Genomic DNA, 15,787 nt, shown 5'->3' on the forward strand with positions numbered 1-15,787 from the left:
TCCCGGACCCCAGTAATGCCGAGTCACCAAGACCCCAGACATGTGGTCACGCTCAAGGGAAACCAGCACATCAGGAAGTACCCACAGGTCCAAAATCATGTACTCAGGGCCAGCTACATAATTTGCAGGGCCCGTGATTCAAAACTTATTAGAATGAATATCACGGCAGCAGAACATTGCAGCAAGTATGGGGTCCTTCTCAGTGTGCGGTTATGTGCAACAAGATACAGTTTGGGGCTCTATGATATTTGTGACTCAATTAATGGCAGATGCTGCACCAGGAGGTATTCCCCATGGAACGGATGTCTCAGGTAAAAACAGAGCATCTTTCATTTACCCTGGAGTCTGCCACCTCTCACCCCGTCCCTCCCACGTCTGTATTCCTCTGTGCTAACATGTCATCTGCGGTGCTGGGCAACCATCTCTCCACAAAGGAAGGTCGGTCATAGGCGTGATGTGGCTCTGCTGCTGCTAGATGTCCCCTCCTGACACAGGAAGCACGTGCTCAGGTGACCATGAAGGAGTTGCAGCTGCCCCTGTCGGTGAATTGACGAGAAATAGAGCCAAACGATTCCTCAAATGTTGATGAGCCTGAGGTTGGGAAACCAGATACCAGAAGAATCACTGTAGGTGGAAGGACTGGACCAGGACTGTGATGAATTAAACAAAGTAGAAAGAGACACTTGAAGGGTATTTGGGATGCATGAGTCATAAAGGGCAGCAGGAAGCCAGAAGGATTTTCCCCGAAATTCCAAACGAGATTAGATAAATGAAACCAATATACGTATTAATGAAGAATTATCTCTGGGATACAATACACATAAAGTTACAAAGTGTTTTACAGAAAAGTTAACAAAACTTGTAAGACAGGCATCCATTCAGAGGAATGCGTTCTTCCTGCTCTGAGCTGTTCACCGGAGGTTCAGCCTCTGGGGGAAGGGGCGTGGCCCCCTGTGACGGGTTGGCTCTGGGGCCAGGCAGGGACAGTGACACCTCAGAATGACTCCCTGGAGAGCCCCTCTCCCCTCTCATCAACACACAGAAGACCCCACTGCCTGCCCGCCTGCCCTGCCATGGGCACCAGCCTCCTATGCTGTGTGGCCTTCTGTCTTCTGCAGGCAGGTGAGTCCTGGGCAGGGTCCCTTTCGGGGTCCCGGCACCAAGCGTGTCCCCTGTGTCTGCAGCATCAGCTTCTCCTTCTCCACAGGTCCAGGGAATGCTGGTGTCACTCAGGACCCCAAATTCCAGGTCCTGAGGACAGGACAGAGCACGACCCTGAAATGTGCCCAGGATCTGGACCACTACTCTATGTACTGGTACCGACAAGACCTGGGACACGGGCTGAGGCTGATCCATTACTCATCTGCCACTGGCACCACCAACAAAGGAGACGTCCCCAATGGGTACAGCGTCTCCAGATCAAACCTCGAGAACTTCCCTCTCACGCTGGCGGCTTCCACCCACTCCCAGACATCTGTGTACCTCTGTGCCAGCAGTTACTCCACGGCACTGCACGGCCACCTCCTCTCTGCACAAAAAGGCAGGGGAGGCCCTGCACCCCGGGACTCAGCAGAGCCCCTTGCAGGCTCCTAGCACCTGGAGCCTTGGAGCCCTGGGTGCCAGGTGCCTGCAGTGTGACCCTCAGTGTGTGGTCTCGGCCGGCCCAGACCTGACTCCATGGCCTTGCAGATGTGTGTCCACCATCACTCTCTGTCTTTCCTCTGCAGCTGCCCTGTGAGCAGAAAGATGCTGCCCCAGCTCTGACTCCTAGCCATCAGTCTGAGTCTGAGGGCTCCAGGAGGGAACGTTATTGGTAAATCACATACATCTAGATCCTCTTGTCTATCCCCAGGCACCTCACTTCTGTTTCTCTGGAAGGTTCTCCCCCAGACTGGCCCTTACGTGCTCTCTGCTCTTTCCTGCCTTTCCCTGGCAGGACAGGTCTTCCCACCTCCCTGACCTCAGATTTCCGGCCCTCTCTACTCCAGCCAGGCTGCTCCTGCCTCATCTGGGTCATGTCCCTTCCCATCTCAGAGACGTCAAAAGCAATTTCTTCTGCACTGGACACAGACCATTCCTTTTGTTGTGATCCTGCCCATGTTCCTGTTCAAGGTCCCACTGGGTGGTCAGGCAATTCTGGGCACACCTGTTTCCCAGGAGAATTGTGAACACGGTCGGGGTGTCTCTGTTCGAGCTTTTCCAGGTCCGGACCATGAACTTTCCCCTTGTTACTGTGGACTACGCCTCCTTCCTACTCATAAGCGGGCCTCCGTCTTCTGTGTGTGTGTGTGATGATTACAAGTGTGTTCTTCCTTACTGTCCCCAACTTCTGTCCCCACAGGTCACACAGGAGCTGGAGGGTCCCAGTCCCCCAGGCACAGGGTCACAGGGAGGGGCCAAGCTGTAGTTCTTGGGTGTGACCCAATTTCTGGTCATGTTTCCCTTTATTGGACTGACAGACACTGGGGCAGGGCCCAGAGCTTTTGATTTACTTTCAAAACAAGGATGCACCAGAGGCATCGGGGATGCCTAATGATTGGTTCTCTGCTGAGAGACCTGAGGGCTCGTGCTCCCACCTGAAGATCCAGCCAGTGGAGCCCAGGGACTCAGCCGTGTATCTCTGTGCCAGCAGCTTAATCAAACAGTGTCACACCGTCGCTTCCTTCTTGTTCACAGACCTCATCCTTCTCTCTCCTTGCAGTTCCTAGAGACCTTAAATTGGCTGTTTTTTGCTTTCCATTCACCAAAAAAAAAAAGAGGTTGATTTGGACATCAGCTGTTCTTTGGATAGAAAGAGACCACAGGTTAACTCCTGAAATACTGTGGCTGTAAATGTTGGTGGATAGAAATCATTATGGCTCCTGTGTTCTAGGAGTCCCAGGGCTAGCTCAGTGCTCCAAGGCAAGGACCCAAAGTCCTGGACATAACAGTCTTCCATGGGGCCTTAGGGGGGCTGCCCAAATACCTGGCTTTGGCTGCCTGTCTGTGCAGTGAGCAGAATCTCCTCTGTGCTTGTGGATGGCATCTGGAAAGTTTTCAACTACCTCCTGGGGCATATTCTTTCTTCTAAAGCCTCTTCTGTCACATTGGAAGTTTTCCACAACATAGCATCAAGACTCTCTTCCTGTTTTATTTTTTTATTTTTATATTTTGTGGTACGCGGGCCTCTCACTGTTGTGGCCCCTCCCGTTGCGGAGCACAGGCTCTGGACGCGCAGGCCCAGCGGCCATGGCTCACGGGCCCAGCCGCTCCGCGGCATGTGGGGTCCTCCCAGACCGGGGCACGAACCCGCATCCCCCGCATCGGCAGGCGGACTCTTAACCACTGCGCCCCCAGGGAAACCCTCTCTTCCTGTTTTAAGTAAAGTCCTTACTACTTTTGTGCCAGTTAATTGACAAACACAATGTTGAAAACAATAAGACTTCATTTCCTCTGCCTCATTTCAGCAGCCCACTTTATTTTGTTTTCATGTTTTCACTGCCCCAGTCCCGACAGGTACACTAGAGCATACTTTTACAACCTCTCCAGTGTCATCTTGATTCCCTGAGTAAATCTGTTCTCGAGAGACTGTTTTATTTCATGCCCTAGTCTTTCAATTTGAAATAATTTCCCTGAAACCTTTACCTTATTTTCTAATGCCCCATCCCTTTTTATGTATTTGCTATATTATATATTGTTATAGATATTCATTATAAGCATAAACACCTATATTGTAAATAACATCTTCCATCCACCTGTGGGAGAAGCTGCAGTTTGAATGTATGAAATCTAAGGCCCTGGTCAGAGTGGATATGATTATGGATCATGTCTTCTGGGAGTCCTAAGAGATAACCCAGCTCCGAGACTGGGATTGAACGTTACGGCCATGGTAGAGGCTCCCTGAGCCTTGCATAGCAGGTAAGGGGAGTGACAGTTGCCCCAAATCCACTTATCAGAAATTGGAGTGGCTCAGTACACCAAATTTCTTTCCCCAGGGAGTGAGCATCCATGGGAGGGAGTTTTCCTGGTCTTTAATTGTGGCACCAGCAAAGCCCCCCTCGCTCTGTGGCCCTGTGCCTCTGGGGAGTGAGGAGAGCCAGGGCACACATGGGAATTCCCTGCTCCTGGAATCCCATTCCAAGGACTCCCTTTCTAGACTTCATCTTCCATTTTTTTTTCCCATTTCCCCCCCCATTTTTGCCACATGAACCTGGCAGATTCAGCCTCCTTATAATACTATTTTGTACCGATGTTTTCACATCTCCTAACTCCTCTGCTCCTTCCAGAATCATCATCTCTTCCCTCCCTGCTGCTCAAATCAGCAGATGCACATTGTACAAGTTTTCATTTAGTGGAGACTGTCCCTTGCTGGTCTTAATTCCATCCATCCTTATTTCCCCATCAGATACTGTTTCCTCCATGATTGCTTAATGCCTTGTAAGATGTTCTTATTTCTCTTACATTCCAATTTTACTTTTTATTCGTACACATTTGACCCCATCTCGAAGGTAATTTCATTACCTTCCCAGTCCTTTGCTAATCTATATTTTGGAGTTAACATTGGTTGTCTTTTATTTTCTTCAGCATTTTTATTTATCTTTTGTAATGAAGGTAAAAGAACCTCCTTACACTTCAACGTCTTGTGTTTTTCTTCCTATTTTAAACATTAAAGTAAACATCAGTTCCCTTAATTTCTCCCATTCTACCCCTCTCCCTTTCAGAAGATAATTTTAAGGGGGAAGAACTCAGTTGGCCTATATCTGCCAGATAATGCGATAGTGGTTAAGCAGAATGAGGGCGGCCTATTAAGCATGATAAATCAACGGAATAGTTTGGGTTAGAACTAGTGTTGGGATTAGCGTTGAAGGAAGTTGAGTATAAAAGGTGATCATGCAGACACTTCCGGCACCCCTTGGGCCACTGCAGAAGAAACAGTGATGAAACTTCAGGTGTCGGCCACAAGATGGCACTGTGGCGCCACCGAGATCTAAGGGGCTCTGGGCAGAGTCTGGGAGAGCAGCCTGGGAGGAAAAGGGTTAAGAAAAACGTAGGCGTGGATCCACTACTCGACAGCTGTTGAAGATATTTTCAGTTATTGCCAAACTACCTACAGCTATGGAAGAGGTGGGAGGCCCCTCTAAACTGTCATGAGATCCACAGCTGAAGGATTTGGACGAAGCAGCCTTGATGTCAGGGGCAGGTGCAAACAAGGAGCAACTGTGTCAGAGGAGTATGGGAAACCCAGGGGGTGGAGTGCACCCAAAAGTCAGTGAGTCGCAGCCCCACTCCACCTCCCCTGCAGGCATGCTAAGCAACGTCTAGGAGAGGAGACGCTGACCTCACCTGAGCCAAGTCACAGGGGATCCTCCCGGGGCGGGGAGAATCTGCAGGGGTAGGGGGAGTGACATCCCAGGCAGCCCCACCTGGCCATTGAAGAAGGGACCCCCAGCTCCCTCTCTCAGGCCTGTGGATCAGAGCATTTAGTGGGGACGGCTCTCTTCTTGCCCTCACCCTGCCTTGAGCCCCAGCCTCTTTTGTGTGATTCTTTGTCTGGGGGTGGCAGGTGAGTTCGGAACTCAGCTGAAACCTCTGCTGTGGGTTTGCAGAGCCCCAGCTCCAAGGCTTTCCCTTTCCTTTGCAGATCCACATCACTCATTGAGCCTTGTCTTTACTGTGTGTCTGCCTCTTCAGCAGGTCCCATGGATGCAGCAGTCACCAAGAAGCCAAGATACCATATTATACGAGCAGGAAACAAGATGGTCCTGGATTGTTCTCAGCATATGAACCATCTGGGAATGTTCTGGTATCGGCAAGACCTGGGACAGGGGCCGAGGCTGATCCATTATTCAAATGGCGCCAGCGCACTGGCGAAGGGGATGTCACGGGGGGGGGGGTACAGTGTCTCCCGAAACAAGAATGAACATTTCCCCCTGACCCTGGAGCCGGCCAGCACCAAACAGACCTCCCTGCGCCTCTGTGCCAGCAGTGAATCCACAGCACGGCACAGTCAGCCACTCTCTGCACAAAAAGCTCGGCCACAGGCGTGAGGTGGACACTTCTCCCTGAGGCCACGTCTCACCAGGGGAGAAAAACTGCTCATTCCGAAGCTCTCACCAGACTAGTGTGAACTGAGGTCCATCAGCGTGAGGGGTGTGAGTGTGTGTGTGTGTGTGTGTGTGTGCGTGCTCTAATTTGAAAAGACACATGACCCCAATGTTCACTGCAGCACTATTTACAATAGCCAAGACATGGAAGCAACCTAAATTCCCATCAACAGATGAATGGATATACACAATGGAATATTACTCAGCCATTAAAAAACATGAAATGATGTCATTTGCAGCAATATGGATAGACTTAGAGATTATCATACAAAGTGAAGTCAGACAGAGAAAGACAAATATCATATGATATCACTTATACATGGAATCTAAAAAAGGATATAAATGAACTTATTTACAAAACAGAACTATAACACACCATTGTAAAGCAATTATACTCCAATAAACGTGTATAAAAAAAAACAACAACAACAGAAATAGACTCACAGACATGGAAAACAAACTTATGGTTACCAGAGGGGATAGGAGGGTTGGGGGGAGCAGGGATAAATTAAGAGTTTGGGATTAACATATACACACTACTATGTATAAAATAGACAAACAACAAGCACCTACTGTATAGCACGGGGAACTATATGCAATGTCTTGTAATAACCTATAATGGAAAAGAATCTGAAAAACATATGTATGCATATATAACTGAATCACTTTGCTGAGCACCTGAAGCTAACACAACATTGTAAATTAATTATACTTCAATTTAAAAATGGTTAGAAAAAGTAAATGCAAATAGCACTTAGTGTTACGTCACTCAGTTCAGAATATTCTGGTAATTGAATAAAGCAGAAGAACAGCAGCAGCTAACATGAAATTTATATTTCACTTCCTTTTGCAGCGCAGAACTAAGCAGAAAGCAGCCATGCAGGTTTAAATTCCCTGAGTGATCTGGGGCTCTCCAAGCTTGAAACTGTTACACAAAGGTGCCTGGGGCTCATTGAATACCAAGCAAGAATTCTTTGGAGAAAAACAATTTTCAGTAACAAATTATGAACCACATAAGTAAACAAGCCACTTAGGGGAAATGTTAGTAGATGCATCAAACAGCAGCATTAAACCCTGAGATGATCAACTGTAGAATTAACCAAAAAAAAGGTGACAAACTAAGTCTCTCCTGTGGGCATAGGGCAGTATTTTGCATCTTCTGAGGTTGAGGTCTTTTGAGGTCACTGAGAACTTCTCATGTTCTCAATATTTTATGCCTGTGACTGTTCTCATCTTCTCTTATTTGTGTGTGATTCATTTCTAAGTTGAACTGCATGCATAAAATTGTATATGATTCCCATCTTTTAGGCAATTTGTAAATTAAGAAAGAACCTCATTTTTATCATCCCTTTGGCTTGGATTAACATCTATGAGCTTTTCAATTTTTTTTTCTTGCAAAATATTACAAAATGATATTGGCAACAATTTATTCTCGCCCAGCCTGTATCCCTCCTCGGCTTCTTGCAGGTGGAAGTCCATACACAAGAGCAGGGTTTCTTCACGTGGGATCCAGTAAGTCCAAGTCTGGGGGGTCCATAGTTGGGCTTCACAGGAAGGGCAAACCCCATGTGCTGCTCACCCCTTGACCTGCTGTGCCATGTACACCCTGGGTTGGGGGAGCGCTGGCTGACCCAGGACCTGATTACAGACAAGGGAACAGGCAAAAACTGAACTCACTAATTGGCCAATCTGCTGAAAGTCTAAATGGTGAAACTGACGAATGACCAATTTTGCCAAATTATGGCGTTTACAGCAGTTCAGGATGCTTGGAATGATTTCAGCAGACTTTGAGGATTTTTTTTTTTTTTTTGAAGTTTTTGTTTGGCTACAGCTTTCCTTCAGCCATTGATCCTCAGTTATTTTAAAAAGTGAAAAGGCGAGCCACTGTGGGCGAAGACCAGCTCAGCCTATTTAATGGTCAAAAGACTCCTATCTAGAATATTAAAATATCCCTTACAAATCAATAATATAAAGACAACCTGATTTTGAAAGACGGACAAATTCAAAAGCAGGCGCCTTACAAGAGGAGATAGGAAGATATGAAAAAAGTAAATATCATTACTGATCAGTGAAGTGTAAATGAGACACCACTACAAACCCAATAGAATGGCTAACCATAAAAAGAACACCAAATGTTGGTGTGAACGGGGGGGTCAAGGGGACCCCCACCCCTTGGTGTTGTAAATTGGTGCAGCCACTTTGGAAAACTATTCAACTGCTTCTAATAAAGTCAAATATGCCTCTACCCTGTGAATCAATAGTTCCACTCATATTTATACCTAAGAGAAATGAATGCTTTTACCCACAAAGACTTGTACAAGAATATTCAGAGTTTTATTCATAATAGTTGAAAACTGGAGCAACCTAGTCATCCATCTATAGGAGGATGGATAAACAAATTGTGATATACAATGGAATACTACTCAGTATTATAAAGAAAAAAGTACTGATAAACACAACAATATGAGTACATTTCAGAAATAATAATTTTGAGAACAAGAAGTCAATAAAACAGTATTTCCTATGTGGTTCCACTTATATGAAGTTCAAGAATAGACAAAACTATAGTCATAAAAGTCAGAAAAGTGGTTAGCTCTGGGAAGTAAACTGATTGGGAAGAGGCATGAGGAAATTTTCTTGGGTGGTGGAAATGTTCCTTATCTTGATTTCGGTCATGGTTGCACTGATGTATGCCTTTGACAAAATTTACCAAGCCAAAAAAAAAAAAAAATTTACCAAGCAATATGTGTATTAATTTGAGCATTTTTCTCCCTATTTACACCTTAAATAAAGTGTGACTAAAACATTAATAAACAATTACACAGTACACGCAATGACTTTGGTTAATTGAAGATTTAAATTTTTATAAAGTCTAACTTAACAGCTTTTTCTTTTACACTTGGTGCTCTTCGCATCCTGTTTGCCTACCCCAAAGTTATGAGCCTTTTCTATTTCTTGCTCCACTGTTTCACTTTAATAACATCATCCCTTGTTCCCTGCCATCAGCTGGAAAGGACCCACCTCCAAATTCATGAGTTAATCATCCCACTCTGCCCACAGCTTCCTATCCTCCCACACCCGTTCTTTGACATTACCGGGATCTCCTATCCATTGGTAACTATTCTTTCTTTCTTCCTATTCCTTAGGGTCCTTCCATATTTTCCTCACCTCCTGATAGAGTAGAATTGATGATGTTATAATACGTTCTTTTAACCCTATCTTGCAAATATTCATTCTTTTACCATGATCCTCTTAGGTTGTCCTCACATTACAGAAACCCAAACCCGCGTGAATGCATGGATCTCTCTTTTTCAGGGCAGCAGCTGAGAGCTGTCAGAATAAATCACACCTGCACAAACTGGTATCTAGCATGATAAATCAGGTCACGAACCTTACCTGCCTTTACATCTCTGTTTTGAGATTCCAATTAGCTCACTCTCTCACTCAACAGAACATTATCTCAAATATTTCAAACATTTCCCACTCTCTGTAAAATTTACCCTCTTCTTGCTTTCTTGCCTCTTAAATCAAAGGTGGTCCCTGCAGTGGAGGGCAGTGCCCACTGAGGGGGATCAGAGAGAGTGTCCTGAGGAGGGATCTGCGTGGAGCCCCAAGTTCTCCACGGCGTATGTGAAGAAACACACCCTGCTGTAGACTTCCCTGGACAGGAGTAGCTGAGGAATGGAGTCATACTTCCCTGGGTCCTCTTCAGAGGATCTCTATGCTTCTGCTGACTGTCTCAGCAGTGCTAAGTGCAGAATGTTAGAAATTTTGTTACTGCTAATTGCAGAATGTTGGAACTTTTGTCACTGCTAATTGCAGACAGTTAGAACTTCTGTTACTGCTAACCGCGGAACGTTAGGACTTTTGTTACTTTTCAAAAAGGCCCAATGCATTTTCCAAGCTCGTTTTCCCTTTTTTCCCTGGCTACATCTACTGTCTGCTCCTCAGGGTGCTGGGAGGGTTGAGGAGGACCAATGAAGAGCCTATTTATAAAGGTGAGACAGGGTTTAGGGAGACCGGTAAGGGAAGAAAAGGGTCCTAGGACAGCATAAATGGGTGGCTCTTATCCCCATTGGCCTGAAAGGAGTGGGGGAATGGTTCCCCGGGCAGTTGGCTGCTGTAATTTAGGGAACCGGCTGCCTTCCAGGTGCTGCAGCCTTTGGTGAGAAAGAGTCGCTAGGCTGAAACGTAACGGGGAGAAGGAAGCCAAAGGGTATGTATTTATTATAAACCAGGACAGTGGTGCCCTGTCTCCCTTCACTCGCCTGCCATTATGTCCCATAAACAAAACTCAGTCTAGAGGAAGCCCAGTTACTATAATCTGTAAAGGTCAGCCTCACAGGACAAGGTGAGTCCGGAAGGATAAACAAAAACTCTCCAGGATGCTACACTGAAGATGGGCTCGAGGGCAGTAAATCCCAAGTTGACTAGGTCTGTGCCACGAGCCCATAAAGGCAGAAACTTGTTTCTGGAGAATCTTCACTCCCAAGAATTTATAGCCAACCCAGGCCCCCTTCGGACCCAGTCAGATGGACTAAATCTTGGTGTCTCTGCATCACTGGTCGCTCAGGGTGAGGGCTGGGATTGCTGCCCGGGGAAGGAAAATATCAACACAAAGCTTGGTCTGACCCCAGCATCACAGAGATGGGGGGTGCCCAAGCAGAGAAGGAACCGGAGGCTTACAGACCCTCCCCCTTGGCTGATGTGCTGGTGGGTGAGTTCCGGCACGGAGCCCTGCAAGCAGAAGCGGGGCGGGGGGTGAGGAAGGTGAGAGGGGACGGGGCTTCCGGGCTGCTGGGGGTGGGGGGGCAAAGAGCATGTGCCTCACAGAAACATTAGCACAGCTGGGTGGGGACAGACTTCGCCCTAAGTCAGCCTCCCGCCCGGCAGAAGTGTGAGAGGAGTCTGGCGTGTGGGTCGCACAGACCGCAGCACCTCGCGAAGCCTCCAGGGGGAGGGCAATAGGGAGGGGCCATCACAGGGTAATCCTCCAATCAGGGAGAGCGAAGCCGGAACTCAGCTCTTACCCAGGAGGACCAGAAGGTGAGCGCGAGGCTTACAGTGCCCACCCCGCGTGCCCTGGGGCTCCAGCCTCCTTCCCTGGGTGGTGCTTTATCTCCTGGGAGCAGGTAAGTCCTGTGAATAGACATTATCGCCTTTCTGAGTTTCCCGACTCCTGAATCCCCCACCTCACTTTGGGGGTAACCATCAAGCTCTCTCCGGCGCTCATTTTATATCTGTGTTTCCAACAGGCCCGTTGGAGGCTGGAGTCACCCAAACTCTGAGACACCTGATCAAAACAACAGGGCAGACAGTGACACTGAGATGTTCCCCTGTCTCTGGGCACCACAATGTATCTTGGTACCAACAGGCCCTGAGTCAGGGCCCCCAGTTCCTTTCTGAGTTTTATGAAAATATGCAGAGAGAAAAAGGAAACTTCCCAGATCGATTCTCAGCACAACAGTTCCGTGACACTCGCTCTGAGCTGAACGTGAGCTCCTTGGAGCTGAGGGACTCGGCCCTGTACCTCTGTGCCCGCAGCTTACCACAGCCCTGCTGAGTCACCCACGTTCTGTGCACAAACCTCCCTGCCTTGGCTTGAGCACTGAGAGAGCGTGCAGCCTCCCACCCAGGTTTCCCTCCTGCAAGGGATGTTTTTAGCCGTTTCAAATCCACTTCCTGTTATCTGCTGAGCCCAGAGCACTCCCAGCAAACAGAACCCAGGTTGACCTGTGTGCACTGAATATTTCCATGTCTCCCAGCAGCAGCCGCCAACTCAATAGAAGGGGGGCCACTGAGCCCTTAACGTGTGCTAGATTCTTTGTACATATACTCTAAAGCTTTGCAACAATCGTGCAAATCAAATATTCTTAGGCCCACTGTATAGATAAAAGAGCTCAGGGACATTAAATCATTTTCTCAATGTCTCACGGTTTAGAAGAAGCAGAACCAGGAAACAAACATGTCTGTTTACAAAGTCCACACTTCCCCCACAGACCAGCTGCTCCATCATTAGCCTCTGCATCCCAGTCAGTGAGAACAGAGGCCTGGCCGTGTCTTCATGTGTCCCGCTGGACAGCAGTGGAAAGCTCATACATCATCATGGTTGTTACTATGGCCTCCTCCTCGGCAACACTGAGGAACATACGATTTCACACTGATTCATTATCATTTGTAGGCAGCCCTCACACCTTTTTTCAGTCTGTAGCTTACGTTTTCAATTTTTTTTTTTTGCGGTACGCGGACCTCTCACTGTTGTGGCCTCTCACTGCTGTGGCCTCTCCCGTTGCAGAGCGCAGGCTCAGCGGCCATGGCTCACGGGCGCAGCCGCTCCGCGGCATGTGGGATCTTCCCGGACCGGGACACGAACCCATGTCCCCTAGCATCGGCAGGCGGACTCCCAACCACTGCGCCACCAGGGAAGCCCACATTTTCAATTTTTTACAGTGTGTTTTGATGGACAAGAATTTAATGCAACTGACATTATAGTTTTCTCTGTGTCTCAGCCAAACAAATTCTCCCTCAAATAAGTACCTGGAAATATTTTTCTTAATTTATTTGAGTAAAATTTAAATTTCACTTTTCATGAGTAAGAATAAAATATACCTGAAATATATTTTCATGTAAGGAATGAAGCAGAGATCTGGGACTCTAAGGAAGGGATATAGCTCCGTGCACAAGGACTAGCCTGTAAAAAGATCCCTGGGGTGGAAAAGAGCACAGTGCCTACGAGGAAAAAACTGAATGTAGATAGGTATGCCTGGTACAGAGAGAGCAGAGCGATGGTGAAGAGAGAGGTGGGGGGGCAAAAAATATAGGACCTTGTAAGGCTATTGCCCCATAGAAGAAAGGTAGCCAGGAGCAGGGACCATGTGAGTGAAGGTTTATGGCTGTCATTTGAGGGGTAGTAGAGGGTGGGGGAGGGGCAGAGGGCAGATGAAGGAGTCACTGGCTGGTAGGACAGAGACATCACTGATTGGTTTCATCAGCGACACCACTGAGAGCCATGTCTTGTTTCCCCAACACACAAGCTGGGGCAGGCGAGTCCTTCCCTGGGCTCACCAAGCTCTAACAAAGCCTTTCCTCATGTCTAACTCATTGGGGTCCTTCTTTGGCATCATCTCCAGTTTCAGCTTCCTTCGATCACAGATGTCATGGATGCTGGAACTCCCCAGACCTCAAGATAAAAAGGACACGACAGAAAGTGACATTGAGATGTCTGTGATTGTTGTCCCCAGGTAATGTGTATCAACAGAACTTGAAACTGGGGCTCAGGCTGATATACTACAGCCTGCACAAAGGAGGAATCTCCCAGTGGGTCTGTGACTTTCTCTCACAGCCAAAAATGTCATCCTAGCGGGGGACCCTCAGAGGCCGTGAGCGCTGTGCTGGGAGTCCTCTCGGGTCAGTGTCAGCTGGGCCAGCATCACGATTTGAGGGGACTCAGCCTTCTCTTCCATGGCCCCTCTTCTGCGGCTCTGCCATCAGAGCTACTACACCTCTGGTCTTTCAGAGGAATTCCTCCTACCCAGCTGCTTGCAGGAAGGAAACTGTGCTTGAAATTGGATACAAACAGACACCCTTGAAGCCACAGGTCCATATTCTTTTCTCTGCTGGACTTTTATGAGTCTGCTCTCCCACACCATTTTCATTTCAGTCATAAGCTTTTATCCATGTTGTGTTCACTCTCCAGGTTGTCCTTCCCCTACCCCTGAGCCCTCATCTCTGCTTCAACCCTACTGGCTTCAGTTCAGCCCATTCCTCCTGTGCATCTTGCTTCTCCCTCCAGAAGGCTTTCCTGCTCCCAGGCTCTGTCTCTCTGCCAACACAGGTCTCTCCTCTTTTGTTCTCTTTGCTCCAGATCTCAGCTTGACCATCACCTTCTTAGAAAAGCATCCCTTCTCGATATTACTAGCTCAGGTCCCTTTGTTATAAGGGCTCATAGCTTATACTATTCAGTAACATTTAGCACAGTTGTCATTTTACATGAATTTATGTGACTAACAGAAACCCCTTTCACTCTCTATAAATCTCACATTGTAGTGGCCATGGATGTTTTTGTTCCCTGTGTTATTTCCAACACCAACAGTTGTCCAGGTACCAGTGGACAGTCTTTAGGGTGTGAATGAATCATGGAAGACCACCTGGTTCCCACGTAGGCTATCCCAGAAGTCTGGCTACATTGATGGGGACCTTCCATCCCTTTGTCTCCTGAGATCAGGTGAGTCCTGGGAGCAGAAGAGAAATCCCTATCGTGGGCTTGTGTAACTGGGTCCCAAGGCTTTCTGCAGTTTTGTGTCTTCCCATCAGCTTGCTCAACTTGTCTCTTCCTTCAGTCTCCTTCCCTTAAAGGCCCATGGATTTTGGAGTCTCCCAAACAAGGGTTACTTCATCACTGGCGGAATGATCAGAAACAGAATGTCAAAAACTAGTATTAAGAGTTGATGGACGGGGGCTTCCCTGGTGGCGCAGTGGTTGAGGGTCCGCCTGCCAATGCAGGGGACGCGGGTTCGTGCCCCGGTCCGGGAAGATCCCACATGCCGCGGAGCGGCTGGGCCCGTGAGCCATGGCCGCTGAGCCTGCGCGTCCGGAGCCTGTGCTCCACAACGGGAGAGGCCACAGCAGTAAGAGGCCCGCGTACCATAAAAAAAAAAAAAAAAAAAAAAGAGTTGATGGGGAAGGAAAGAATAACGGATTCTCTATTATGTGAGGGAAGGTCTTCCCAAGGCACAAATCCCTCTTGGATAAATTAGAGGCCACGAGGCCTGATACACTGAACCGTGTCGTGGATGTCCACTTCCATGGATCGATGGGCAACGCCAGAGACACAGAGCTGAGGGTCTCTCACCCCCAAACCCCAGCTTCAGCCCACACCCCGGCCTGTGGGGCAGGATGCAGGGCAGTGCCCTTTCCAGCTCTCCCTCCTCGGCCATTTCGGAAATGCTGTTTGTGACAGCAAAGGCTCCATTTATAGAGAGAGGCCATGCACTAGTCCTTGAAGAATTGTGTGAGTCTTTCTGGGCAGAAATAATCAAATATACAATTGCCTAGCATGGCCCAAGGATGGACCAAAGCCCCGGTTTTGCCTGAATGATTCACATCAATGCTTTAGAGACTAATGCAGCTTCATCTCCTTAGGCAGTGAAGACCAAAAATAGACTACTTATTTCAAAGAGTCAAACCTTAGAAAGACTGGAGTTAGAATATGTTCCCTGGGGACAGCATCCCTCACCCACTTGAGAAAGCTGTGAGCTGTTGATGAACACTGGAATAACGTCACAACGGACACTGGAATGAACAATACTGCTACGTGAATTAGAAGTAAAAGATGAGCATTTCTAGAGCCTGTGAAAATATCACTTATTTTTATTGAGTTTGAAAATGCAGGCAGTAGGAGGCGCTCATTTACCTTCCTTTTCAAATAAGGGGATTATTCAAGGCTTGTTCTAGAATGAGCGGTCAGAGCCTCCACTCCCGGTGGTGGCCGTTCTTGCAGAGGCAGAAGCCACATTAATCCACAGTCAACACAAACGGAAGTCACCATCGACCTCACCGCTTACCCAGTTCACTGGTCAGGGGCCATCCACGTGCACAGGGTGCTGTGCTCCTTCACCCTTGGCTTATTTTTTTAAATGGGCATTTAGGGGCTTCCCTGGTGGCGCAGTGGTTGAGAGTCCGCCTGCCGATGCAGGGGACACAGG

At 47.8% G+C, this 15,787-nt stretch overlaps 1 gene segment (V, D, J or C); it reads left to right on the forward strand.

Moving 5' to 3' along the window:
* The first annotated feature begins 1,073 nt into the window (after positions 1 to 1,073).
* LOC103082892 (T-cell receptor beta-1 chain C region-like) overlaps positions 1,074 to 15,787 on the forward strand; it is a 138,984-nt gene continuing 124,270 nt past the window's right edge. The window contains 2 exon segments of the C gene segment in view: positions 1,074 to 1,122; positions 1,208 to 1,295. Of these exon segments, the coding sequence occupies positions 1,074 to 1,122; positions 1,208 to 1,295 (137 nt within the window).

Source organism: Lipotes vexillifer, unplaced genomic scaffold, assembly GCF_000442215.2.
Source record: "Lipotes vexillifer unplaced genomic scaffold, Lipotes_vexillifer_v1.1 scaffold71, whole genome shotgun sequence".
Taxonomy (NCBI): Eukaryota; Metazoa; Chordata; class Mammalia; order Artiodactyla; family Lipotidae; genus Lipotes; species Lipotes vexillifer.